The 26,721-nt window shown below is 50.4% G+C and overlaps 1 protein-coding gene across 1 annotated transcript; it reads left to right on the top strand.

Annotated features, from left to right (window-relative positions):
* Positions 1-6,789: 6,789 nt before the first annotated feature.
* Tyro3 (TYRO3 protein tyrosine kinase) lies at positions 6,790-25,994 on the top strand. The gene is given in 20 exon segments (XM_027422148.2): positions 6,790-6,844; positions 6,847-6,906; positions 8,532-8,715; positions 9,086-9,186; positions 10,129-10,299; positions 11,717-11,803; positions 12,545-12,660; positions 15,618-15,795; positions 16,608-16,753; positions 17,190-17,334; positions 17,675-17,804; positions 17,890-17,990; positions 18,252-18,347; positions 18,649-18,729; positions 19,389-19,481; positions 19,856-19,977; positions 20,361-20,470; positions 20,631-20,790; positions 20,996-21,132; positions 24,518-25,994. Coding segments are annotated over 20 exon segments (2,640 nt in total). The 5' UTR covers positions 6,790-6,813; the 3' UTR covers positions 24,909-25,994.
* Positions 25,995-26,721: the final 727 nt, after the last annotated feature.

The following is a 26,721-nucleotide window of genomic DNA, read 5'->3' as shown; positions in this document are numbered from 1 at the left end:
TCCACTCCCCAGGGTGGGTGAGGCCTTCCATGAGGGATCATCAAAAATCTGTCAAGACATTTGGGGCAGGGCCTAGGCTAAGAGAGTATCCCTCCAAGGGAAATAGTCTCCCGAAGTCAGTTCCTGCACTAGGGATACATCCTGGTTTCACTGTCAGAGGCCCGATAGACTGCCCAGTGCTCCATGTTCAGGGGGCTTAAGGGGCTATCTTAAACAGAATATGTGGTCCTCCTTTATATCCTTTTGTTGTTACTGTTTGATTAAGACAGGGCAGCCCAGGCTCTCTTGGAATTTACTATGTAGTTTAGCCTCAAATTTAGCCTAGCCTCAAATTCTTGGAAATCCCCTTGCCTCAGACTCCAGAGTGTTGAGATTATAGCATAAACCACTAACCCACTTTAGTGGTGGCCTTTTGTTATTATTTTAATTATATACCTCTGTGCCTATCTTGTGATATGTGCATGTGAGTAAGGCTGCCTTTAGAGGACAGAGGTGTTAGGTACTCCTGCAGCTAGAGTCACAGGGGCCTGTGAAGCTGCCTGGTGTGGGCACTGGGATTTGAACTCTTCCTCTGGAAGAGCAGTGTGTGCTTTTTTTTTTTTTTTCCTTTGGTTTTTTCGAGACAGGGTTTCTCTGTGGCTTTGTAGGCTGTCCTGGCACTCACTCTTGTAGACCAGGCTGGTCTGGAACTCACAGTGATCTGCCTGCTTCTGCTTCCCGAGTGCCCATAGTATGAGCTCTTTTGTGGTTTGGTTTTGTTTTTTGTTTTTGTTTTTTGAGACAGGGTTTCTATGAGCAGCCCTAGCTGTCCTGGAACTAGCTCTGTAGCCAGGTTGGCCTCAAACTCAAAGATTCCACCTGCCTTCAGGTAGGATTAAAGGTGTGCACCACACTTGGGAGTTGGGATTGCTGCAAATTGAACCCAGGGTATGCTCTTTACTACCAAGCTGAATCCCCAACTGGATTTTCTAGATATTTTATGCTTTTTGTTGACTTTTTTGCAGTTTAGAGTAGTACTGGTAGGATATCTTGTAATAGGATGTGTCAGGTCCCAAAGAAACCAGGACTTCAGTACTTAGGGCTCCTCCCAGCACTTCTCCCAGTGCCCCCCACCCTTCAGCCCAGGGCTCCCCCAATTCCCTGATTTCCTATATAATCCAGCCATTTTGGCCAAATGCTTTCTTTCTTTGCTCCTGACTGGCTTCTTCTTTGCCTCTTTGCCCTCTTGGCTCTCTTCTCTCTCTTCTTTCCCCACCCCCTAATCTCTTCTCATGGCCTGGTTCAGTCTGGACCCTTCCAGATTACTCTGGTTGTTCTCTCCCCAATATCTACAATAAAACCCTTCTCAACCATTCGTAGGGGCAGTCATGTCCTCATTTTCATTTAGGATTGTTCTGATATTTCTTTCAGGATTAGTCTTAGGGTATAGGTTATGGTTTTTTTTTAAGATTTATTTATTTATTATGTATACAACATTCTGCTTCCATGTATATCTGCACACCAGAAGAGGGCACCAGATCTCACTATAGATGGTTGTGAGCCACCATGTGGTTGCTGGGAATTGAAATCAGGAACTCTGGAAGAGCAGTCAGTGCTCTTAACCTCTGAGCCAGCTCTCCAACCCCTAGGTTATGTTTTTTGAGACAAGGTCTTACTTTGCTGCTCAGGCTGTTGCTGAGGCTGATATGGGACTCTTGGGCTCAAGTGAGTCACCTGCCTAGCCCCAAGAGTAGTTGCAAATACAGGCATATATCAAAGGGCTCAATTTGGGCTATTGGACTTTTTATTTGTTTTGACTTTTGTGTATGAGTATTTTGCCTGTATGTATGTCTGTACACTGTGTGTGTGCAGTGTCTACAAAACCAGAAGAATCCCCTGGAACTGGAGTTGCAGATGATTGTGAACCCTCATGTGGGTGCTGGGAACTGACTCCAAGTCAGCAGGAAGAGCACTCAGTGTATTAACCACTGAACCATCTTTCCAGCCCAGGGTTTATCACCTTGAAGTTTTCATCTAGACCAGGCTAGCCTTGGACATGAGGCAATCTTCCCGCCTCTACCTTCCTAGTGCTGAGATTATTTATAGATGTTTAACATCAAGGCTAGCCCCGTTTACGTTAGTTTCTTTTCTATTGCTGTGATAACATTCCATCACAAAAGCAATAAACAGAAGAAAGTGTTTAACTGGGCTTACAGTTCCATGGGGTTAAACTCCACGATCAGGGAGCAAAGTCATGGCAGCAGTAACAATTGATAACACATGTTGAAAATCTGGGCACAATGGTGAACAGACTCTCCTCCCTCTGCCAGACAGGATTTCTCGCTGTAGCCTTGGCTGTCCTAGCACTGGCCCTGTAGACCAGGCTGGCCTCAAACTCACAGAGATCTGCTTGCTTCTGCCTCTGTTGGGATTAAAGGTGTGCACCACCACTGTGAACAGATTTTTAAGCCCATTGCTGGGAAAGTAGAGACAAGCATATTCCTATGCTTGCTAACTAGCAAATCTGATCTACTAGGTTCCTTATTCTGGACATGGTAATTGTGTTTAATCTCAGCACTCTGGAGGTAGAGGGAGGTGGATCTCAGCCTAGTCTATATCATGAGTTCCAGGTCAGGCAGGGCTACATAAAGAGATGATGTCTCAAAGTGGGGGTTGGGAAGGTGGATAGTACCTGCCTGAGGTTGGCCCACACACGTGTACACATGTGAACACAGGAACACACACAGACTACCAAATAAGTGAATAAATAGAGTAAATAAATCAGAGATGAAAAATCCTCACCTGCCAATGAAGGAGAATCAAGTGGCCAGCAAGATGGCTCATTGGGTAAATGTGCTTGGCGTGCAAGCCTGGAAACTCAAGTTTGATCCCGGAACTCAAGTAACAGTGGAAAAAAACAAACCAATTCCATAAAGTCTTGCTCTATAGCCACACAGGCTGTGGCACCACAAGCCCCCCCCCCCATATAATACACATGTACACAATAATATTTTTAAAAGAACTAATAAGACACACACAATTCTTCCTCCAATAGGCTCCCCTCCACAGCTGAAATTGGTTTCAAAACATTTATTTTTCTTTCTTTCTTTTTTTGTTTTTGTTTTTCAAGACAGGAGCCTATCCTGGCACTCGCTCTGGAGACCAGAATGGCCTCAAACTCACAGAGATCTGCCTGCCTCTGCCTCCCAAGTGCTGGGATTAAAGTCACGTACCACCAATGCCTGACTATTTTTATTTCTTATGTGTGTATTTGCCTGCATATATGTGTATCTCCTGCATGTTTGGTGCCCAAGGAGGCATGAAGGGGGTGTTGTGTCTCCAGAAGACTATGAGCTATAGTGTGGGTGCTGGGAACCAACCTGGGGCCTCTGCAAGTGCTCTTAACCACTGAGTCATCTCTCTTTTCTTCCATTTTGGATTTATTTGCCCTTTCAGAAAACCCAAGCTTACCTTTTTTTTTTTTCCTTCTTGTTTCTAAATCTGTTTTTGGGGAGAAACCTGATCATTTGAGACTTCCCCTGTGAGTCTAAGGGAAAATGTAGTCTCCTCTGGGGAATACGTTTCTGCTTGGTTTTCTGTGGGGCAAGGAGTGGCATGATCTCCTGTTTAGCATTTGGTAGGCATAGCAACAGTTCCTAGCACCCTTGGAATTCAACAATAGGCATTATTTTTCCTATTAAACCCCAAAGCAAACAACGTTTGCCTATAAAGAGATAAAGACCATAGTCTGTGGTCTTCCTCACTCCTTAGTGGGACCTGCCAACACTCATGGGCCAGTAGTTAGGAAAGAACTGGTGGTTGGGTACAGGTCAGGGAGACTGTCATGCCCATAGCTCACGTTGGTTCCTTCCCCTGTTGGGAGAAAGGCCTCAACTCTGAAGAAACTGATGTAGTTGCTTCCTGGGACCCTGGAAATTGGCATCAAGTGCCCTGCTACTGTGTGCAGTAGTTTGTGTATGTGTGCCTGCACATATGTGTGCATTATATGTGTGCCTGGTGTCTGAGGAGGTCAGAAGAGGATGTCAAATCCCCTGGAACTAGAGTTATAGATGATTTTGAGTCATCAAGTGGAATTTGGGCATCAAACCAGGGTCTGCAGCAAGAGGATCACATGTGCCTAACCACTGAGCCATTTCTTTTCTCCTGATTTTTACTGTTTAGCAGAGTAAGGAGACACTATGATCCAACTTCAACCTGCCCATAAAATGAGGCTGCCACTACCCCTTCCTCTCTTACCCATGTGATAGCATGTTCCTCCCCTGAGACAGATAGAACTGGCTCTGGTTCTGTCCTGAGGACAGGAACTCCAGGGACAGCTGCTTCTGTTAGGTCGAATACATTTCCTGTTGATTTGATTAGTTTCCCTCCAAGAAATGCATTTACAGAAGGAAGGGAACTTTTGCAGGCATGCATTTGCACAGGCAGCCATCCTCCTACACACACACACACACACACACACACACACACACACACACACACACGAACACACTTTCTCCCCATCCACCCACAAAGCGTCAGTCACATTTAGAATTTGCACAAATGCACACCCTCCCTCATACATCACAACGCACACCCTCTCACCCACCTACACATCTCTTCCACAAAATTCACACCTGCTCACATACCCCTAGAAGCACATTCCTATGCTATGCTGGGGGGAGGGGGACAGGCTGAGTGGGTTATAAGAACTCAGGAACTAGCCAACCTTGTATAGGAGATGAAAAAGCAGATCAGAATCCCACAGGTTTCTCCCTGCCACTTTGGCCCTGTAAGTAGAAATACTGAGAGCCAGGAGGGATATTGGAGTGAAATTAGGTAGAAAACATGAAGCCAGGGCTCCCTGTCCCTCAGGGAAAGTGTGCTCCCTGGCAGGATTGTAATGTCTCAGGCTTGCAGCTAGGATGAAAAAAATTTTTTTTTGTAAGTAGCGAATAAAGCCACATCCATGACTTGTCAAAGAAGACAGTTTAGCTAGAATTCCTTATCAGCTCAGGAATGAAGAAAAGGAAGTAGAGCTGAGTTTGGCCTCTAGATTAACGTCCTCCTGGAAGACTCTTTCCAATGTCAGCTGAAATAGAGAGTCCCTCTTACTGGAGACTCCAAGTCACTTCTGGAGAAGTGAGGGGTAACAGTGTAGAAGGTGTCAACCGCTCAGCCATTATGGCTTCCACTCCAGACTGTCTGCCACTCCAAATTCCAAAGCAATGGATTGTGGAAAAGAGCAGATTTGTGTGGGTTTTAGTTTTCCTTCCTTTTTTTCCTTCAGGAAAGGGTCCTGGAGCCATCTAAGTTAATTTCCCAAGGAAATTGGTAGAGAGCTCGGCAGAAGTCAGGCCCCTCTTATCCAACTGTTGACATATCTTCCTGTGCTGCCGCCTGGGGGCGCCCCCAGCTGGGTCTGAGATTGCCGCCAGCACTGCTGTTATCATTAAGATAATTAATAAACAAGCACTGATGGGGCCAAGTGGGGGAAGAGGGAGGCTCCTGCTGCTCAGAAGGAGAATCCCTGGAAAGATCCAAAGAGTGCCGCTTGGGACAGTCTCACAGGTTAATTCCTTCTCCCCATCCCAGGTCCTCTGCAAAGGGCCTTGTGGGTCCGCCTCTAGGGGGCAAGTAGAGGTGAGGACAATAGATAGGACTTGGCAGGTGTCATTTGGAACCAGTTCTGCATCTTCCTGACAGGATGTCTGTGGGCAGGGCCACCTCCAGTGATTACTGGTGGTGGAACAGGCAATTATTCATCCCTTTAACACGTATCTGCCTATTTTTTTTCCTATGGGGTGCCTACTGTGCGCAAGGTATTCTACCAATGATAACAGATGTTTCACTGGCTAGTACGAAGACAATGCCAGTGTTCACACTATGCCTTACAAAGTGCGGGGTAGAAAGAGGAAGCAAGTAGGAAGAATGACAGCCCCCTCCCCCCCAATAAACGGTGTTTTGGCTTTGTCCTGTGTAGGGTAGCAGTGGGGATAGAGATCTGACCATTGTTAAAGAGATCTTGGAGAACTCTAGACGTACGACAAACTGGAAAACACCCTGGGAAGGTGGGCAGGAGAAAATGGTCTTTCTGATAGAATACTTGGCGATAAAAGGTAGGCTCCAGAGAACGAATAAAGAGAAAACTGGATGAAAAGCTCAACGGAAGAGGTACGGGGATGCTAGCAGGTCTTGGTGGGGAGCTGTCACAGCCGTCTCGGGGCACTTGAGGGTTTCGGTGTCTAGTAGGTGCTTTATGTTCCTGGAGGGCTGTGCGGGATTCTGAGGTCGGGATCTAGAACAGTGTTGGGGTGTGGCAGGGGCTTCCTGAGCGGTTCTGAGGAGAGGATGCGGGGCGCCGCGCTGGAGACTGGAAAGTATTTGGGGAAAAGGAGGGGCGTGGCCGGGTGCCTGTCCGGGGAGCCAGGCAGCGGAGTGGCCGGGGCGCGGGTCTGGCTGCCCCGTCTGGAGGTGGGCGGGAGGTCGGGCGGCCGCGGCCGAGGTTCGCGCTGGGCTCTCGCCACCGGTTCTGGCGCGCGGGGGGGGGGGGGCGGCACGAGCTCCGCGGAGGGCGGGCCGGGAGGAGGCGGCGGCTCGCAGAACATGAATCAGCGGCGGCGGCGGCGGCAGCGGCGGCGGCTGTGGAAGGAGCGCGGTGGCCCAGCCCGGCCCCGGGGACTCCTCGCTGCTGACGGCGGTGGCGGCGGCTTGAGGCGGCCGCGGTCCGGGACGCCCCGGCGAGCGCCGCCCCCGCCCTCCCGCGGGCTTCCCGCCCCTCCTCCGCCGCCTCCTCTCGCGCGCTCGCGGGCCCGGCATGGTGCGGCGTCGCCGCCGATGGCGCTGAGGCGGAGCATGGGGCGGCCGGGCTCCCGCCGCTGCTGCTGGCCGGGCTGGCCTCTCTGCTGTTCCCCGAGTCCGCGGCCGCAGGTAGGGGTGGCCCGGGAGGCGGCGGGAAGCGGGGGGCTGCTGAGCGGCACGGCTGAGAGGCGCAGCCCGGGGACGGCGGCGGGAGAGACCCGGGCCTGGGCCGGCAGAGGTTGGGGTCGGTGGCCGGGGCTGGAAGGCCGAGGCTGGGACGCCGCGGGTGTTGGCTGCCAGACCTCCGGCCGCGGCCCCCGCCCCCAACTTTCTCGCGCCCGGGGCTGACTCGCTGCAAAGGAAGGGAGTGGGGGGTGTGGGCAGCCGGGGGTGCTTAGGACTGTGTTTTCCCGCCTCAATCTTTCTAGTTGTTTGCTCCCTTTTCCCCAGTCCTGAAGACCCATTCTGCCTTCCGCACACCCCCGAAGGTTCCGCTCTGAAACTACAGGGTCCGGGTTTGAGCACCCAGGGCTGTGAAGGTGCCGGATTCTAAAATACCTCTCTGGCTGTACTCTAGTTCCTGTGGCCCTTAGCGCTCCCGGAAACCCGAATGTCGAAGAGCTTGGGCTGGGTGAAGGTTACCGGTCCTTGTGAGGATTAGCTTTATGTTGCTACATAGCCACGGAGACATTTTCCCGAGGCAGGAGGACAGCACCTTTGTCCGCAAGTTCACGCTGTACACATCTGGAGCTACTGGGTGTAGGAGGGGTGTAAGGCTATTTCTCCTTGTTCTGTGAGGGTAGGGTAGAGGCAGGGGCCAGGGCAGCAGCCGCCCAGTTGGCATTTCTTAAAACTGAGTTCTTTGCTAAATCAGTCTCTCAAGGAGGGGAAGAGAAAGATAGTGGAAAGTGTTTTCAGGCTTCGAGGTGCGTATCTGATGCTCAGAGAGCCCAGGGATTTACCTAGGGTTACACAGTAAAGCGCTGTATGAGAAAGGTCTGGATTTCATTTATGCAGATACCTCACCTGCCCGTCTGTTTAAAATCATTCCAGGAGGGTGTGTGTGTCCCCACCCTTGCCTGAGGAGGGTAAGATTCCAATAGGTGGGTCTTGGTGATGCCACAGTAGCTCGGTGGTCTAAGGCTCCTGCTTAGGGCCCCACCCCTCCCTTCTGCCTCCCATTTTTCTAGCACCCGCCCCAGCACACATTCAGGTATTAATAGAGCAGGAGGCTGCCAGGAAGGCTGCCATGTGTTTGATCTGACGTGGTTTTGTAGCCATATGTTCTCCACTTCAGGGGAGCACTCCCCCTTCCCTTCCTCAGGCTCCCTCAATTTGGCAGGGTAGGGTGCAGGGGTACTGGCAGCAGTTCTGGGGCTTGACTGACACCCTGGGCAGAGAGCTGGCAGCCTGTTGCACTGGTTGGGTAGAGCAGTCATTCCCAGGGCAGTGCCAGCTCCAGGAGGTGACAAGTCTCCACTGCTGCAGGTCAGTTTGCCTTCTGGTGATTGGGCAACAGGGAGCTATGGGGAAGTGGTCCTCAGTGCTAAAGGAACTGGGTAGAGACAGAAAACTAGAGGTCTTGTCTTTGGGTTCAGCCCACCTTCCTTCTCATAGAATCCTGTCTGCTTCCTTGGCACTGGTTGAGAATGAGCCTTTTAGCATAGAAACTGCTTTCTAGAAGAGAGAGGGAGATGTTCCAGAGACAAAGACTATATCAATCAGACTGACAAATTCTCTTTCCCACCCCTCAGGCCTGAAGCTCATGGGAGCCCCAGTGAAGATGACAGTCTCTCAGGGGCAGCCAGTAAAGATCAACTGTAGCGTGGAGGGAATGGAGGACCCTGACATACACTGGATGAAGGATGGGGCTGTGGTCCAGAATGCAAGCCAGGTGTCCATCTCAATAAGCGAGCAGTACTGGATTGGCTTGCTCAGGTGCAGGACTGTGGTGTGGGATGACAGCCGGGGGACAGACAGCCTGTGCCCATTTCATAAGGGCCTGGGAACTGAGGCTGTGCTGATGTCTAGAGGTCTGTGGTTTTAAAATCTGGCAAACTGTCGAACCTTCCAGAAACTGGCCATGAGAAAATCCAATAAATTTGCCCAGCAGAGTTGCCCCCCACCCCCCTTTTTTATTAAAGTCAGGGTTTCATGTAGCACTAGTTGGCTTGGAGCTCACGTTCTCTGTATAAACAAGTCTAGCCTCAGACTCACAAGTCCACTTGCTTCAACCTCTAGGGTGCTGGGATTAAAGGATCTGCCTCTCTTGACTCTGAGAAATAAGCCTGACCTCCTGTCTCCACAGCCTGAAGTCAGTGGAGCGGTCTGATGCTGGCCTGTACTGGTGCCAGGTGAAGGATGGAGCAGAAACCAAGACCTCTCAGTCAGTGTGGCTCACCGTGGAAGGTGAGGAGGCAGTACCAGCTGTATGGACCAAGAACTATAACCTCCACAGAAGTGCAAGCTGGACTGTCCTACTGTCTCCTGTGACCTAGGCTGTAGGCCAGTGGTTCTCAACCTACCCAATGCTTTGATCCTTCTTAGTTCCTTGTGTTGTGGTGACCCCAACCATAAAATTATTCTCATTGCTACTTCATAACTGTAATTTTGCTACAGATGTTAACCATAATGTAAATATTTTTGGAGGTAGTTGCCAAAGGGATTGTGACCCACATGTTGAGACCGCACTGCTCTAGGCTCATCCAGACATCGGGGACTGACTCTACCTACTGGAGTCTGGATGTCTGAGAACCAAGGAGGCCACTAGGACCCACAATCTCTGTCCAGTCTGTTTCAGCCTTCTGAGGGACATTAACTGTCAAGCATTCATCAGAAGCTGGCCCTTGTTCTGCCAAGAGGACCTACCAAAAGGGGGAGGGGTGGAGGAGGGGTAGGAGGCTCCACAGCTGCTGGAGCTCAGAGCTGTTCAGCCCTGGAAAACAAAGTGACTAAGAAAGTAACAAAGGGCCCTGAACAGGAGCCGGGGCCTGCCAGCAGAACTCTGCTAAAGCTCCTACCCACTCCCCCTCCCGGGGTGCGCCTCCCCCCACCTCCCCACCCCAACCTCTCCAGTACTCTGAGAAGGGCTGTCAGCAGGTCTGGGAAGGGACTGTGGGGGCTGGCAGCAGAATCTGCCTTGCTTGCCTAAGGGGCCAGCAGAAAAGGAAGATGATGAAAACAAAGCCCACGATGCCCCCTCCCCACGATTGATGCCTATTTGCTGACCCAATCCTAAGGGTCCTGTGGTGCCGGCCATACAGAGCACTTCAAATGGAAATGAACTTGTGATTTGAACAGTGGGAAGCTAAGAGGTGGCTGGGCTGACTCCCCCTCCTTTTTTCTCCCTAGGTGTGCCATTCTTCACGGTGGAACCAAAAGACGTGGCAGTGCCGCCCAATGCCCCTTTTCAACTGTCTTGTGAGGCAGTGGGTCCTCCGGAACCTGTAACTATTTTCTGGTGGAGGGGACCCACTAAGGTTGGAGGACCTGCCCCCTCTCCCTCTATTTTAAACGTGACAGGTGAGCAGCCACAGGAGGGGGCTTTGAGCATTGAGAGAGCTGGGTCACTGCCTGGAGGGAGCACTGTAGAGCTGGGATCTGCATAAATCTAAGTTTGTTGTTTGATCGTCCAGAGCAAATCCCAGTGTCAGAGTGCGTGAGCCATCCCACTGCTAAGCTCATTAGTCAGGTGTGCTGTGCTGGCTAGGTGGGCTGATTAGGTGTGATCCTGCTGTGTGCTTACAGAGGGTGCTGGAGCCTCTTTTCCTCACCCGAGGCAGTCTGGTCCTTGCACAGCTGGCCCTGAGAGAGGAATTGTATGCGATCAGGGGCACCCATCCTCCCCCCTCCCCAGGGAAGGAGCCAGAAACCAGCCCACGCAGAGCTAGGGAGGAGTGTCTGGCAAACTGGGAGAAGACTCAGCTCAGGCTATAGAAAGGGAAATGGGGGAAGGTAAAGGGGAGAGGAAGGCCAGCATAAAAATACAGGGCCTCCTCACTTGATGGTCTTTCTAGAAAAATTCCCAGTCTGTTCATATCCCTATACAGTTATACCCCAAGCAGTCACACTTGCATACTCTCGCTGACACTCAAGATCCTGGGCGTATACATCACATGCTTGTGAGACTTGCCAATCCGTGAAACTAAGTGTACTTAGTTGAGGATTGAACTGTGCGAAATAGACGAGTCTGAGCTTGAAAGGGAAGGCCCAAGGGATTTGAATCTTGATGGAGGGACTGTAGGACCTGCTGGTGCCAGGGCAGGACCTGTTCAGAGAGGAGGCTGGGTTCGCAGCTTCCAGCTTCTCTCTAAATGTGCGTGGTTAGGACCCTCAGGCAGCCAGCCCTATAATAATAAACACTCAATGGAACTCCTGAACTCCTACTGCACACACCACACTGTGCTGGGCACCATCGGGAATGGAAGGAAAACAAAAGGTTAGAAGCCACTTCCCCAGCCTCCACAGAATCAAGGATGGTTGGGTAGACAAGAAGGCATGCATAAGGAGCTAAGTCTTACAAAGCTAAGAGTCTCCAAATGTGACAGTGACAGGGCAGAGAACAAACAAAAGGGCTCTGGTATGCACAATCAAGGAGTTGCCCGAGAAGGGAGGTTCCCTGTGCTGTTTGCAGGAGATGAGGTTGAGGTGGGAGGCAAGGCTATAACATTTCCCTGAGCTCTCACTGTGTTTGTGCACTTTAAATCAATTATCTGATTCTTCAATTCTCCCATTCGGCAGATGGGGAAACAGAGCACTATCCAAGCCTTTCAGACTCCAAAGTCCTCCTTCCATTCTACCATACCCCATTGGCCAACCCCTCCTTCGGCTAGAGGGACTTCTAATGTTCTGGGGAGAGCCTGAATTGAAGTCCCTTCTTCCTAAACTCACTCAGTGGGGGTTGCTGCTTGGGGGACTGACTAAGGTTTTCTGGCTCCAGGAGTGACCCAGCGTACCGAGTTTTCTTGTGAAGCTCATAACATAAAAGGCTTGGCCACTTCCCGACCAGCCGTTGTTCGCCTTCAAGGTAGGGGACACTGGCCAGGATGGGGGTGGGGTGGGTGGAGTTGGGAGGACGGGGGGGGGGGGGGCTGTCTCAGCCAGCTGTCTAGCAGTAGAATTGGCTGGCTTGCCAGCTTGCATCAACTCTGCAGGAATCTCCAGGTGAGGGGTAATTGGTGTAGCTCCCATTCCTAGTGGGAGCACCTGAGACCCTGCCACAGCAGAGACAAAAATAGAATCCTGACGTCACAGCAGATTTCCCATCACGAAGCAGAGTCCCTGAGAGGGAGGGAAGGATGGAGCCAGCAGGAGATGGTCAAGGCTTTTATTCAACCTTGTTTCTGTCTCTGGTATAGAGAGAGGGAAGGGGGAGGGCAGCAGCCTACCAGATGACAGAGGGTACCCAAAGTGTTGGTGCAGAGAGGGAGGAGAGAAGCCAGTGTGCAAAGGTACTTATCTGTAGAAGCCCGGCAGCTGCCTGCTTCCCTTTTGTAGCTCCAGAACACCCCTACCCCACCTTATTCTTTGGGCAGGGTTCTTTATTCCAGTAGGTAGTTTCTGCTCCCGGCCTAGGCACCCTCCCGGGTATAAATAACAGTTCTCTGCTGGCAAATGGTTTATGCATCCCTATGCCTTGGACTTGCTGAGATAGCCATCTGTAGGGGCTACTTCAGGCCCTAGGACAAATTCAAGGCTTGACTCTTATGTTATCTTCCCTTCCCTCATAGTTTTACCGGGCACTGACACTAAGTCCCTCTGTTCACAGCACCTCCTGCAGCCCCCTTCAACATTACAGTGACAACAATCAACAGCCGCAACGCTAGCGTGGCCTGGGTGCCAGGTGCTGATGGTTTAGCCCTGCTCCACTCCTGTACAGTGCAGGTAGGCCGAGGAGCACACAGGCTCTCACTGACTGACTATGCTCATTCTGGATGCACTGTGTGACAGTGTTGTCCCACTGATTAGGCCTTAGGCCTGCCTGGGACTTCGGGTCTATAGCACTAATCAGATGCTGTTCCTTGGTAGGAAAAGCCCAGGCTGTTGTCTCTTCTGTCCCTTACCTTAGTAATAGAGGGCCTCAAAGCCTGTGTCTTCTTTGGCCTAGAAAGCAGGTCCAGAGCAGACTTGGGTATGTGGAAGATTCTTTTCTTTCCTTTCCTTTTCTTTTCTTTTGTTTTTTGACACAGGGTTTTTCTGTGCCACCCTGGCTGTCCTGAAACTAGCTCTGTAGACCAGGCTGGCCCCAAACTCACAGATACATCTGCGTCAGCCTCCCAAGTGCTGGGATTAAAGGCATGTGTCACCAATGCCCAGCTGGAAGATTTTTCTTTTAATTTATTCCCTACTTTGGTGCTAGGGATCAAACCTGGGCCTCTCACGTACTAGGCAAGTCCTGTACCACCAAGCTCAAAGGGTTTTTCTGTTCTGATGTACTTCTTCACTCCCTGCCACTGCCCCTCAAGAGAACAAGAGGACCAGAGGGGTCCTGAACCCTGGTGAAGAGAAAAGGTGGGCAGGGTTGATGTACAACTCAGAACTGTTGTAGGTTTGCTTGGTTTCATATTTACTCAGAGAAGACCTTGTTTAATGAGACCCTTTTCTTTCATTCATTCATTCATTCATTCATTCATTCATCCTGTGCTGGAGATAAACCCAGGACCTTGCACATGCTAGGCAAACACTGTGTTCCCAGTCTTTTAGTGAGAACCTTTGAAATTGTTCTAATCATGTCCCCAAGGCAGGATGGATCCTCCCCTGGCTTCTCCCTGGCCTTTGTCCCTGGGCAGAGTCTTCAGGGCCAAGGAGACAAGCTTATCTGGATCATCCTTGCTGCCACATGACACTCTATACATTCAGAATGTCTTGCCCTGGCTACAGTCCAGGGTCTGTGTGGGCCTCTCCTCTGGCCCATTCTTCCAAAGATAGACCTTGCTGTGATGTGTGTACTTCTGTGTCTAATGCCAGCCACTGGGGTTAGGTGGGTGGTAGCAGCCAGCATTGTCCACATCCGTGCATTGGAAGGATGTCATGGTGTAGACTCATTCCTGAGGCCCATCTCTTCCAGAGCTACCACATTTGAGAATTTGGAGAATTATAAATGGAAACCCAACCTTCCATGTGGTTTTGATGATTTGCTTGTCAAGATAGCAACATAGGGTCAGGCATGGTGTTACTCACCTATAATCCTAGCACTTAGGAGGTAGAATCAGGAGTTCAAGGCCAGCCTGGGCTATGTAAGACTTTGCCTCTGTTCCCCCCCAAAAGTGGAGGAGAATGGGGGGATGCCTGGATATGTAGCTCAGTTGGTAAAGTGCTTGCCTAGCATGTAGGAAGTCCCATCCATAGCACCACCTAAAATCAGGCACTGTGTCATACACTGCTAATCCCAGCACTCAGGGGTTAAAGGATAGTCTCTTTTTACTTATTTATTTACTTGTTTTGTTGTTTGTTTGGTTTTATTTTTTATTTTATTTTATTTTTTTGGTTTTTCGAGACAGGGTCTCTGTGTAGCTGAGAGAGAAACTCACAGAGATCTACATGCCTCTCTCTCCCAAGTGCTGGGATCAAAGGCGTGCACCACCACACCCAGCTAAAGAATATTCTTGGCTATAGAATGAATTCAGGGCTAGCTTCAACTACTTGAGGCCTTCTTAGAGGAAACAGTGGAGAATGCAAGAGAGAATATGACAATGAAAAGAAACTAGGCTAGGGAGTTCGAGGCCAGCAATGAAATGGCACTTGTTTGACATACATAAGGCCCCACATTGATTCCCAGCATTTCTAAATAAATAAGTAAATAGACGTATTGGGTGATTTTTAGTATTTAACTATGTTGTATATGAAGTGTGTGTGTGTGTGTGTGTGTGTGTGTGTGTGTGTAGGAATACCTGGGATTGAACTTGGGTCTTTTTGAATGTTAAGTGACTATTTACTGAGTTGTGATTTAGGCACACACATAGACCTTTGTATGTACTCTTGTCCTGGGCCTCTAAACTGTAAAATGAGAAGCTGGTTCACAGAGCACTCTGCTCCCCTCTTTTCTTCTTACCTTGAAAAGCTCTGAGCTTTGGGTGAGTAAATAGAGATGGCAATACTCTGAAACAGTTAAGCACTAAGTACAAGTAGACAGGCAGAGTTTTGCTGGGCTTTGGTGGCTCACGCCTTTAGTTCCAGCACTCGGGAGGCAGAAGCAGGCAGATCTCTGAGTTCGAGGCCAGCCTGGTCTCCAGAGCAAGTGCCAGGATAGGCTCCAAAGCTACAGAGAAACCTTGTCTCAAAGGGGAAAAAAAAAAGAAAGACAGGCAGAGTTTTTTGGAGTTGCTGAGACATCAAGAAAGTGATAGGAGCCTGGTATAGTGGTGCACGACTTTAATCTCAGCACTCAGGGAGGCTGAAGCAGGCAGATCTCTGCGTTCAAGGCCATTCTGGTCTACAGAGTGAGTTCCAAAACAACCAGAGCTAAGTAGTGAGACCCTGTCTCAAAAACAGCAACAGAAGGGACACTTGTCCTGACTTCCCACTCCTTCTTCCTGGGTATTGGACTCAGGATGTCGCCCATGAACAGTCAGTCTACCACTGGGCTTGTACTCAGTCTCAATAAGTAAGACTTCTCAAGGAACAGCAGGACATTCCAAGCAAAAGGAACAGCATCTGTGAGATACAGAGGTTGAACCTGGTTTGGTCTTGTGCTGGGGACAAGTTGGGACAGGTGTTTGCCTACAGACTTAGAGGAAACATTTGTTCAATCTTCCATGTCATGTCATGCCTACCCTGTCTTCCATCTCAGAGACTTACCTGATATCATCAGTTTTGTGCTTTCGGTTTTTTTTTGTCTGAAGGTGGCACGGGCCCCAGGAGACTGGGAGGTCCTGGCTGTTGTGGTCCCTGTGCCGCCCTTTACCTGCCTGCTTCGGGACTTGGCCCCTGCCACCAACTACAGCCTTAGGGTGCGCTGTGCCAACGCCTTGGGGCCTTCCCCCTATGCTGACTGGGTGCCCTTTCAGACAAAGGGCCTAGGTAAGAAACTCAGCAAGAGGGGTGAGACTGGAGAGGGAAGGCATCATTCTATCAGCACTTATTGAGCACCTACTGCATGCTACTACATACACTTTGCTTATGGGAAGAACAGATAGATAGGCAAACTGGAAATGATGGGACAGTACTCCAGGGTGGCCAATCAGAGTCCTCTAAAGAGGGTTAGAATACAGCTCTGTGGTGGATCCCTTGGCCTAGCATTCAGGAGGGGCTAGGTTCAATCCACAGTACCTCTAAAAGAAAAAAAAAAAAAAAAAAAAAAAACCCTTGGGACCGCCAGCCTTCTGACATTGTGACACAAGATCGTCTATAAAGTTCAGACTGGAGAACCACAGGATTTAGTTAAAAAGGAAACCTCATCCTTTAAATGCGTTTATGATTTTGTTCATTCATAAGGCCCCTGGGCTCTGAGTTGGAAAGGCCTGGGCAACAGAGGCATGAGTGAGATCTGCAGGATAAGAAGGAGCCATGTAACATTTTGTGGAAAAGTGCAGCAAGGAAAAGACACACCGCAAGTCAAAGAACACTGCCTTGGAATTTGCTTGTAGTTCTCTGGCTGTTAAAAGAGGCTGGTGGGGGAAAGACCAAGCAGTACCAGGGTGATGAAGAACAACCCTGTAGAGATGTGGGGGCTGGGCCACTTCTGTCCTGTGCAGCCTACCCTCTCCCCAGCACGGGGTGTGAGCAGCTGCAGCTGGGAGGCAAGCCCTCTTCTCACCCTCAGCTTTCTGAGCTGTGTGTAGGACAGTGACGGTGGGAAAGGTAGGGACCCTAACAACTTTCTTTGGGTACAGCGCCAGCCAGAGCTCCCCAGAATCTCCGTGCTCTTCGTACTGACTCAGGCCTTATCCTGGAATGGGAAGAAGTGATCCCTGAGGACCCCGGGGAAGGCCCCCTGGGACCTTATAAACTGTTCTGGGTCCAAGAAAATGGAACCCAGGTAAGGGAGCCAGCCCTTTCTGTTTGCTTTACTATGCTGGAGGGTCTGAGCCTGTTACAGTCCCGGGGAATATCCTTCACCTCCTGGCAAAGCCAGCTCCCTGTCTCATTGGCTGGGATAGCCCTGTGGCCACTTTGTATGCAAAGCATGAAGCCCTTGCCTGCCCCTACAAATGGGGGTGGGGGGTGAGTCTGGAACACAGATAAAGCTTTGTCCACAGCCCCAGCTCTACTTCCTCTAGGAATGAGGGTTGTTTGTGTTCCCTGCAGTCCAGGGCAGGAATGTGGTGACTCTCAGGGGGCTCTGTTCTACATCCCCTATCACTCACTGTGCCCCTAAGGTTCCCAGATTCCTAGCTGAACTCTTTTCTGCCCTCCCATCCCATCTGGAGGCTTCCCCAGGCTCAGTGTGGGGGTGGGGCTTTTCCTGACTGCAGGATGAACTGATTGTGGAAGGGACCAGGGCCAATCTGACAGGCTGGGATCCCCAGAAGGACCTGATTTTGCGTGTGTGTGTCTTCAATGCAGTTGGCTGTGGGCCCTGGAGTCAGCCACTGGTAGTGTCTTCTCATGACCATGCAGGTAAGGCATGCAGGTGGGGCAGGGATCAAGGCAGGTGACACTTGTCTTCCCTGTGCAACGCCCCCTGCCCCCACCCCAAAATTAAAGAGTCCATCAGTTGAGACCAGGGTTGGTATTTCCTCCAACTTGGTTTTCCTCGCTTTGCTTTGGTTACACCAGCCAGGGCCTGTCCCAGGTCAGGTAGAAACCCTTGGATCTTTCCCTGGGGTCTCTTTCACTTGTCACTCTTCTTGACTTAGGTAGTCTTTTGTCAAGGCTAGGTGAGGTGGCCATCCTGGAGAAGTTCTAAAAGGATACATTGGTATCAGCCTGGCTCATGACGCTTTTTGTCCTCCCACAGGAAGACAGGGCCCTCCCCACAGCCGCGCATCCTGGGTGCCTGTGGTGCTGGGTGTGCTCACCGCCCTGATCACTGCTGCTGCCTTGGCCCTCATCCTGCTTCGAAAGAGACGGAAGGAGACACGGTTCGGGTAAGGAAATGGGACTGTGGGGAATGAAGAAGTAGGTGGTGACAGAAGGCCTTGTAATTACCTGAAGTCCTGGATTTCTCTTTAGGCAAGCCTTTGACAGTGTCATGGCCCGGGGGGAACCAGCTGTACACTTCCGGGCAGCTCGGTCTTTCAATCGAGAAAGGCCTGAACGCATTGAGGCCACACGTGAGTGGTGGGGGAATCATAGAAGGGAGAAGACGGGCTATCTTGTAATGCTACCTTTTACCAACTCATTAATCCAGCTAAAGCATCTGAACCTTGACGAGCCCCAGAGTAATGAAAAAGATGCCAAATTACCTGATGGAGCTTATCACCTCAACGTGGGATATCCAGGCTCTATGCTGAGGACAGGGAGCTGGGTGGAGAGCAAAGGCTGGAGTGTGGATTTGACTACAGCCCTGTCCCATTCTCATCTCCTCCCTGCAGTGGATAGCCTGGGTATCAGTGATGAATTAAAGGACAAGCTGGAGGATGTCCTCATCCCAGAACAGCAGTTCACCCTTGGCCGGATGTTGGGCAAAGGTGTGGGGGCTCTGTGGGGACTGGCATGAGTTTGCCCTCTCTGAATGTATTGTTCCTGTCACTTCCAGGGTGTTAGTTTAGGTCAGCTCCTATAAACAAGGTATATATACCTATGGATGCCTGATTTGGGGGTTTTACAAAGGAATGGTGGCTAGAGGCAGGGAGGACGGGGAGCCATTCCCAATACAGCCTCCTTTAAGAGCCTTGGGTGATGATTTTATGACCCCGTGGAGAGTCATCTGAGAGGGAAGAGAGTAGGGAGCCTGAGGTGTCTCACCCTCTCCATTGGTTTCTTGCCTAGGAGAGTTTGGGTCAGTACGGGAAGCCCAGCTGAAGCAGGAAGATGGTTCCTTTGTGAAAGTGGCTGTGAAGATGCTGAAAGGTGAGTTAGACAGTTTGTTGCCAGTTGGGGAGGAGGAGTAAAGGGAGTAACAGATAGTAGAGCAGGCTCCACTCTGGCCTGTGATTTCCCAAGAACCTAGTCAGCACTAGCGGGGTGCTGACTGCACCACGTGAATAATTCAAAAGCACAAGCCCACACAAAAAGCCATGCCCTAGCTTTGCTTTGTGCCATCAGCAGTGACAGTCCTCACAGTGCACTCTTAGTTGACTACAGCTGTGCGCAGTAGAGCTCATGGGCTGTCAAAACCAAAGGGAACAGCCGGTAATCTCGGCACTGGAGAGGCAGAGGCAGGGGTGTTAGAAATTTGAGGCCAGCCTGGGCTACATAGTGAGTTCCAAGTCAGCTTGTGAGACCTAAAAGAAAAGTCTAAGAACACAAGCCTGGAGTGGTGGTAATTCAGTGCTTGTGAGGAGTGAGGCAGAAGGATCACAAGTTTAAATCCAGGCTGGACTGCAGTCTCCTCAAAGAAACACATGAGGAAAAAAGTGAACAGGAGAACTAGCAGGCAGAGAAAATGTTGGAAAGCACCATTCCCTGGCCCCCTGCAACACCCAGGACTTCTGAAGGACCTGTCTTAGGAGCTTTGGGAGGGTGTGGAGTGAATCTTGCTTCCATTCCTCCCCCTTCCTTTCTCTCAGCTGACATCATTGCCTCAAGCGACATAGAAGAGTTCCTCAGAGAAGCAGCTTGCATGAAGGAGTTTGACCATCCACACGTGGCCAAGCTTGTTGGTGAGCCCAAATGGAGGAGGCAGATATAGAATAGGGCTAAAAATATGCTCCACCAACGTGAGAGGGCAGCCTGGAGGAGAAGAGTTTGGATACCCAGTGAGCAAGCAGGTAGTGAGTGAGGTCCTGTCTGGAATCTGTGGGAGCTTAGCTCAAAACTGCTCATGTGGGTGGAGGAGAGACAGAGGAATGTACCCAGGAGCAAGGAACATCAGGCAGAGCCCTTCACGGTGCCCAGGCAGGAGCAAAACTGTGGTGGTGAAAGAGATGACAGCACAAGGGCTTGAGATGGAAGTCAGCAGGTAGGGCCTGAGGCAGATGCCTAACTGTCTTTAAGCTTTTATGTGCCCAGTTCCTGACTCTCCCTTGTCTCCCAGGGGTGAGCCTCCGGAGCAGGGCTAAAGGTCGCCTCCCCATTCCCATGGTCATCCTGCCCTTCATGAAGCACGGAGACTTGCATGCCTTTCTGCTCGCCTCCCGAATTGGGGAGAACCCTTTTGTGAGTGCCTCAGGTGGGGGTGGCCAGGAGGAAATGGGTGGGAGAATGATGCCTGAAAAAGGGACAAAGAAACTGGGGGAGAAGAGGCTTGGTGGGCAGGACCCAGAGAGTGGTCAGAGTCTGACTGTATTTACCCTGGCTTCCTTTTCCCTCGAAGCCCTGCTGGGAATTTTAGGTCAGGCAAAGACATTTTTGGGAAGAAGACATTTGATGTTTTAGCTCTTTCTCAGGCTTGCCAGAGCTTCCTTGGAAGGCCCTTGGTCCCCTGTCTCCTTGGCAGTGATTCTTAAGACAGTCTTTAGCTTTCTGGCCAGGGAACTTCATTCATCGTGCCCCTGAGGTCTGGGAAGGTCCAACCTGAGCTTACCCTGTCTGCCTACTAGAACCTGCCCCTCCAGACTCTGGTCCGGTTCATGGTGGACATTGCCTGTGGCATGGAGTACCTGAGCTCCCGGAACTTCATCCACCGAGACCTGGCAGCTCGGAATTGCATGTAGGAATTCTGGTGGCCTGGTGGGTGTGAGATAGCTAGTACCTCCTGACACTTGCTGATGTCACCCCCTGCCTTGGATGGAACCTCCTATGCATGGGGATAGCCTGGCTTTAGTTAATCTGTGCACATGGGAAAGACTGTCTTTCAATACCCCTCTCAGGCTGGCGGAGGACATGACGGTGTGTGTGGCTGACTTTGGACTCTCCCGGAAAATCTACAGTGGGGACTATTATCGTCAGGGCTGTGCCTCCAAATTGCCTGTCAAGTGGCTGGCCCTGGAGAGCTTGGCTGACAACTTGTATACTGTACACAGCGATGTGGTGAGCAGGGTAGCACAGCGGGGCTTGGTGGTGTGAATAGATGGATTAGTGTGGGGGGTGGATCTGCAGGACCCAAAAAGGTTCAGCAAAGCTCTGCTCTCTGAGCTTTGATAACCTCCTTATAAGACCCTCGAATCCCCAGACCTGGCTCTGCTTAGCTCAGGAAACCTGGTAACGTTCTTCCCCAACCCTGATTCTGTGCCAGTGGGCCTTCGGGGTGACCATGTGGGAGATCATGACTCGTGGGCAGACGCCATATGCTGGCATCGAAAATGCTGAGATTTACAACTACCTCATCGGCGGGAACCGCCTGAAACAGCCTCCGGAGTGTATGGAGGAAGTGTGAGTATCTTGGGTAGGGGGTTATATGGAAGGAGCTTTGGCTCATGACTGTTACTCTAGCTGTTATCCAGGATGAGCTCAGAACCTCCACTGGACTTAGGTTAGCCCTTCTTTTAGTCCTTTTAGTTAATAGTAAAGATTGACCTCTTCCTTATTTACCCTCGTTCTTTCTCCCTTTCTCATCCCCCCACCCTGCCCCACCTGGGAGGGGGAATGTTGAGACAGTTTCACTAGGCAGCTTAGGTTGGCTGGCCTCAAACTGTTAATTCCCTTTGCCTCCATCCGCAGAATGCTGGAATCACAGCCATGAACTACCATGTCTGGCTCCTACCCCATATTTCTTGCTCCAGGCTTTTCCTATCACTATTGTTTCCAGTTTGTGGGAAGAATCAGGAATCATAAAAGGCAGAGCTTTTCCTTGTCACTGTTTGGGAGCACAGCTAGCCGGGATGCCTGGCTCTTCTAGTACTGGGCTCCAGGAAAAAGAAGCATCCCCTGACTGACTTGTCTTTTCTTGGCCAGGACAAGGTGGGGCCTGGGCCTCTTTCTTGGTCTTGGCCTCCCCTTGACGGAGAGGACCTGAGATCCTGGGAAGAAGGAAACTGACTCCTTTCTTTCCTGCAAGCCTAAAGTACCACCAAGCAGGGCGGGACTCCGACTATAGTGTAAACAAACCCTTGTGACAGGATGACATAATTGTCACTGACCTTAGCTGTGCCTATTAGGTATTCTTCTAGGCAATCTTTCTCTAACCCTATAAGGAAAAGGCCTATTATCTCCGTTTTGTGGATGAGGAAATAGGATTAAAGAGGCTAAGTAACATGGCCAAGGTCACACAGCTATTATGTGATTAAGTTGGTACTTGAACCTAGATCCTTGTGGTTTTAGAGTTCATGTTCTCAACCGTGAAATCAACTGTGTTTGGTCTGTTCTAGTATTACTGTCTGACTCCAGTCAAGACAGAGTGGTCCAGGAGAATGAATACAAGTTCCTTTGTTCATGTAGCTTTGGAGTTAGACCTCCACAGTGCCCCAGCCATGAACAGGTGGAGGAAAGTGACCCTGAATGGTGGTCTCCTCTCAGGCAGTGGATTTGAAGTGCCTGGAGCCTGGTACCAGGTGCGGTGGTGCACACATTTAGTCCTAGTGCTCAGGAGGCAGAGGCAGGTGGATCTCCGTGAGTTCAAGGCCAACCTATCTACAAATTGAGTTGTAGGACCGCCAGGGCTGTTGCACAGAGAAACCCTGTCTGGGAACAAACAAACAAACAAAAAACCCATTTATTTATTTGTTTTGGTGATGGGAGTTAAACTCAGGGACTGTATTTGATAAGCAAGTGCTCTACCACTGTGTGACACCCCAGTTCCTCGCTCATCCTTCGATGGAAGTGAGTGCAGGGAATCAGCCCTGCTGCCTGTCCATTAAGCAGAGCTTTGTTGAGATTGAAAGCTTGGGTCTGTCTCCTTGTGGCTGCATGCAGCCTCAGCTCTTCTGTAGAGCTGCAGAAGCTGAGCTCTGGGGAGCGGTAGAGACAGACCCTGGCTCAGCCTTCTCCCAGACTGGAGCTGCTGTTGTCAATGAAGGGTGGGCGGACACTGGCCTCCCACCAGGCAGCCTGGAGGAAAGGTGCCAGCTGGCTTCTAGCACAGCCTCGAGAATATGTCCCAGTCTGGCCATATACCGGCAGTTCTGGACCATTCCCACAGCCTGCCTGGGGTCTGGCACGATTCTTCCTGCCATTGGAGCCTCTATTAGGAGGGCTCCTTTGTGAGACAGTACTTGGGGCTTTTGCCATGCACAAGAGTCAGGCACTGCTGATTGCATTTTGTCTCAGGCCTTTCCCATGAGGGACAGAGACAGACAGAGACAGACAGAGACAGAGACAGACAGTCCTTGGAAACAGTGAAAGCTGTAAGAAAATCTGTAAGGCTAGTGAAATGCGGGATGGGGTATTTTGCCAGAGGAGAATGGCTAGAAGCTTTTCTGAAAATGTAAGCGTATGCGAGTGGGTTCTGCCTCATGTGGACCTTGAGACAAAAAGGAGAGTGCACAAGACTACCCCCTAGAAAGATAACCCTGATTCCAGGATCTGGGGTATGGTAGCTCAGCAATTGAGTCCTTGCTTAGTATACAGGTTCTCCTGTGCCAAAGAACGAAAACCAAGGGATGACCCTGACTCCAGGTTTCTGCGTAAGACAGAAGTACTTGCATTTACTATCATAGCTCAGTGACTATGGAGAATTTGTTTGAGACAGGTTCTCACTCATTTTAAACCAGACTCAAACTTTGAACTTCAGATCCTCCTGCCTCCAACTCCCAAGTGCTAGAATTACAGGAGTGTAGCAGTGAGGAGGTATTGAAAACCAAACCCAGGCCTTTGTGCCTACTGGGCAAGCATCCTACCAACTGAACTGCATTCCTAGCCCTGTTGTTTATTTTTTTAAACAGGACTTTACTCTGCAACTTTGGTATACTCAAACTCAAACTCATACTCAAAATGTATCTTAAGCCCACCTCAAACTGGTAGCAATCCTCCTGCCTCTACCTCCTAAGTGCTGGGGTTACAGGTGTGCTTTATCACTCCTGCCAGCTCTCTTACTTGCTACCTATGTGACTTTATTAAGGATTTTTGGTTTGGTTTGGTTTTGGTCTTTTGAGACAGGGTTTCTCTGTGTAACAATCCTGGCTGTACTGGAACTCAATTTGTAGACCAGGCTGGCCTCGCGTTCACAGAGATCCACTTGTCTCTGCCTCCTCAGTGCTGGGATTAAAGGTGCCTGGCTCAAGGATTTTTTTTTAAGATTTATTTTTGTTATTTTTTACTTGTGTGGGTTAGTGGATATGGGTGATGGTACCCAAGGAGTCCAGACTAGGAGTCCAGAGATGTCAGAGCCCCCAAAAGCTGGAGTTACAGGTGCTTATGAGCTACCTGACATGGGTGTCATCTCTCCAGCCAATAGTCAAGGTTCTTAATCTCTCCATGCTTCAATTTTTATATTTTCAAAATAGGAACTGTTAAATGTAGGGCTGGCAAGACAGCTCAGCAGGTAAAGGTGCTTGCTGCCAAGCCTAGACAACCTGAGTTTAATCCCAGGACCCACATGGAGAAAGCCAATCCCCGTAACTTGTCCTATGACTTATACATGTGTGCTGTAGTGAATGCATAGGAGTTCATGAGCATGTGCACGTGTATGCACACACACACACACACACACACACACACACACACACACACACACACAAAATACATGTAATCTTAGCCTGATGCATACATAGTAAGCCTTCCACACTAGTGTTGAAGAATTGTTTCCCGTCTTAGTGTCATATGACTAAGAGAACCTCTCCTTTGTGGCCATAGCCTCTTCTCGCTCTTCTTTCTACTGCAGGTATGATCTCATGTACCAGTGCTGGAGCGCAGACCCAAAGCAGCGCCCAAGCTTCACATGCCTGCGAATGGAACTGGAGAACATTCTGGGCCACCTGTCTGTGTTGTCCACCAGCCAGGACCCCTTGTACATTAACATTGAGAGAGCTGAGCAGCCTACTGAGAGAGGCAGCCCTGAGCTGCCCTGTGGAGAGCAGCTTAGCAGCGAGGCAGGGGATGGCAGTGGTGTGGGGGCAGTAGGTGGCATCCCCAGTGACTGTCGATACATCTTCAGCCCTGGAGATCTGGCTGAGTCACCTGGGCAGTCGGAGCAGCAGCCAGAAAGCCCCCTCAACGAGACCCAGAGGCTGCTGCTGCTGCAGCAAGGGCTACTGCCTCACAGCAGCTGTTAGCCCACAGGCAAAGGACAGCTGGGGCCATCCATCTGGCTCTGCTGGCCACTGTGCTGGCTGACTAAGCCCAGCCTGATCACAGCCCAGGCAGCAAGGTATGGAGGCTCCTGTGGTAGCCCTCCCAAGCTGTGCTGGCACCTGGACTGACCAAATTGCCCAATCCCAGTTCTTCCTGACGCCACTCTGGCCAGCCTGGCATCAGTTCAGGCCTTGGCTTAGAGGAGGTGAGCTAGAGCTGGTTGCCTGAATGCAGGCAGCTGGCAGGAGGAGGGGTGGCTATGTTTCCATGGGTACCATGGGTGTGGATGGCAATAGGGGAGGGTAGCAACAGCCCTGTGGGCCCCTACTCTCCTGACTGAGCTGCTCCTACTTCCAGTGCATGCTTGGAGCTGCCCACAGGCTGGAGGCACATCAGTGCCCACCACACTTGGGTTTAAATGCCAGGTTTACCCCTCCAAGTCACAAAGAGATGTCCTTGTATTGTTCACTTTTAGGTGACAGGAAGGGATTGGCACACTCGGGTCCCAAAGCCCTGTGGCGGGAGAAGGTGGGATATTCTCAGGTCTGAATCCTCATCACCTTCCTGATTCTCCACCCTGTCAAGGCCTGGAACTGGCTGGGCACCTCTGAGGCATGCAGGAGGACAAAAGGCTACAGAGTCCTGTCTTCTAAAGGCAGGACTCTGAGTCTGGCAGATGGAGGGATGCTGAGGGGCTTGCCCGGAAGTGAGCGAAGCAGTTCAGGACCCCTCCAAGCTTCCCACAGTCTGTCTGAGCATGCTACCAAGTCCCCAGATATCCCCCAAACTAACAGAGGCAGTTTTGTCTAAGCCCAGCCCTTCCACATGGTGACCCTTACGTCCACCCTCCTCTCTAAATGGACCTCCTCTTTTGTCCCAAGTCTCCAGAGAGAAATAAGCCTGATGGCTGATAAAGTGGGTGAAAGAAGTGTGTCTGGAGCCACGGCCGGGGTCTAGGCTCCAGGAACCTCCTGGAATGCATGGGGTAGACTCTTGCTGTTAGGAACATTTCTAAGCTATTAAGTTGCTGTTTCAAAACAAATAAAAATGAAAACTAAAGAATCAAAGCTTTATTTTTAAAATTATTACTAATACTGGTTTTGACTTTTGCTTTTGTTTTGGGTTTTTGTTGAGACAGGGTCTTTCCTAGGTATCCCTAGCTGGCCTGGAACTCAGACCTGCCTTGTCCTTCTGAGTGCTGGGATTAAATTCCTGTGTTACCACACCCAGCCTAAAGCTTTGTCTTTTAAATGTTTACATTTTTCTCCCTTCCAGTTCAGGAAACAATGAAGCATCTCTGCATAGAGAAAAGATTGGAAAGATATGCCAAAGTGTGGACAGCTGTTATCTTTACATGATATGATTAGGAAAGCCTTTTTCCCACGTTTCCTAAATTTTCTGAGTTAAATACAATATGCTTCTCATTAGCAGATTAGACCCAGTAACTCTCTCCATGCTAAAGATAATACATTGTCTTTGTAGACACTAGGCAGATGCCGAATGCCAGTAATCCTGTTGGCCACCGGTAATAACCACCACTAGGCTCTGGAAAATGCAAACATTTTGACATCTAAGTTGGAACAGAGACTGTTCTTACCATCCTGTCAAACACTTCCCTAGGTTCCCTCATCTCTTCACTGTACCAGGAACCTGAGGATCAGTGGTCAAAGAAAGGTGAACCCTTGAGGGTTAAAAATACCAGAAACAGAGTTACTTCTCAGTACTTCTACCTGCAACCTAGTTTCAGAGTGAGCTCCTGGCATTGTGCAATAGGAGCATGCCTCTGCTGGGGCG

The sequence above is a fragment of the Cricetulus griseus genome, chromosome 6 (assembly GCF_003668045.3).
Source record: "Cricetulus griseus strain 17A/GY chromosome 6, alternate assembly CriGri-PICRH-1.0, whole genome shotgun sequence".
In the NCBI taxonomy this organism is placed as follows: domain Eukaryota; kingdom Metazoa; phylum Chordata; class Mammalia; order Rodentia; family Cricetidae; genus Cricetulus; species Cricetulus griseus.
Note: the sequence above shows the minus strand (reverse complement) of the source record. Positions and strands in the feature narration are given on the sequence as shown.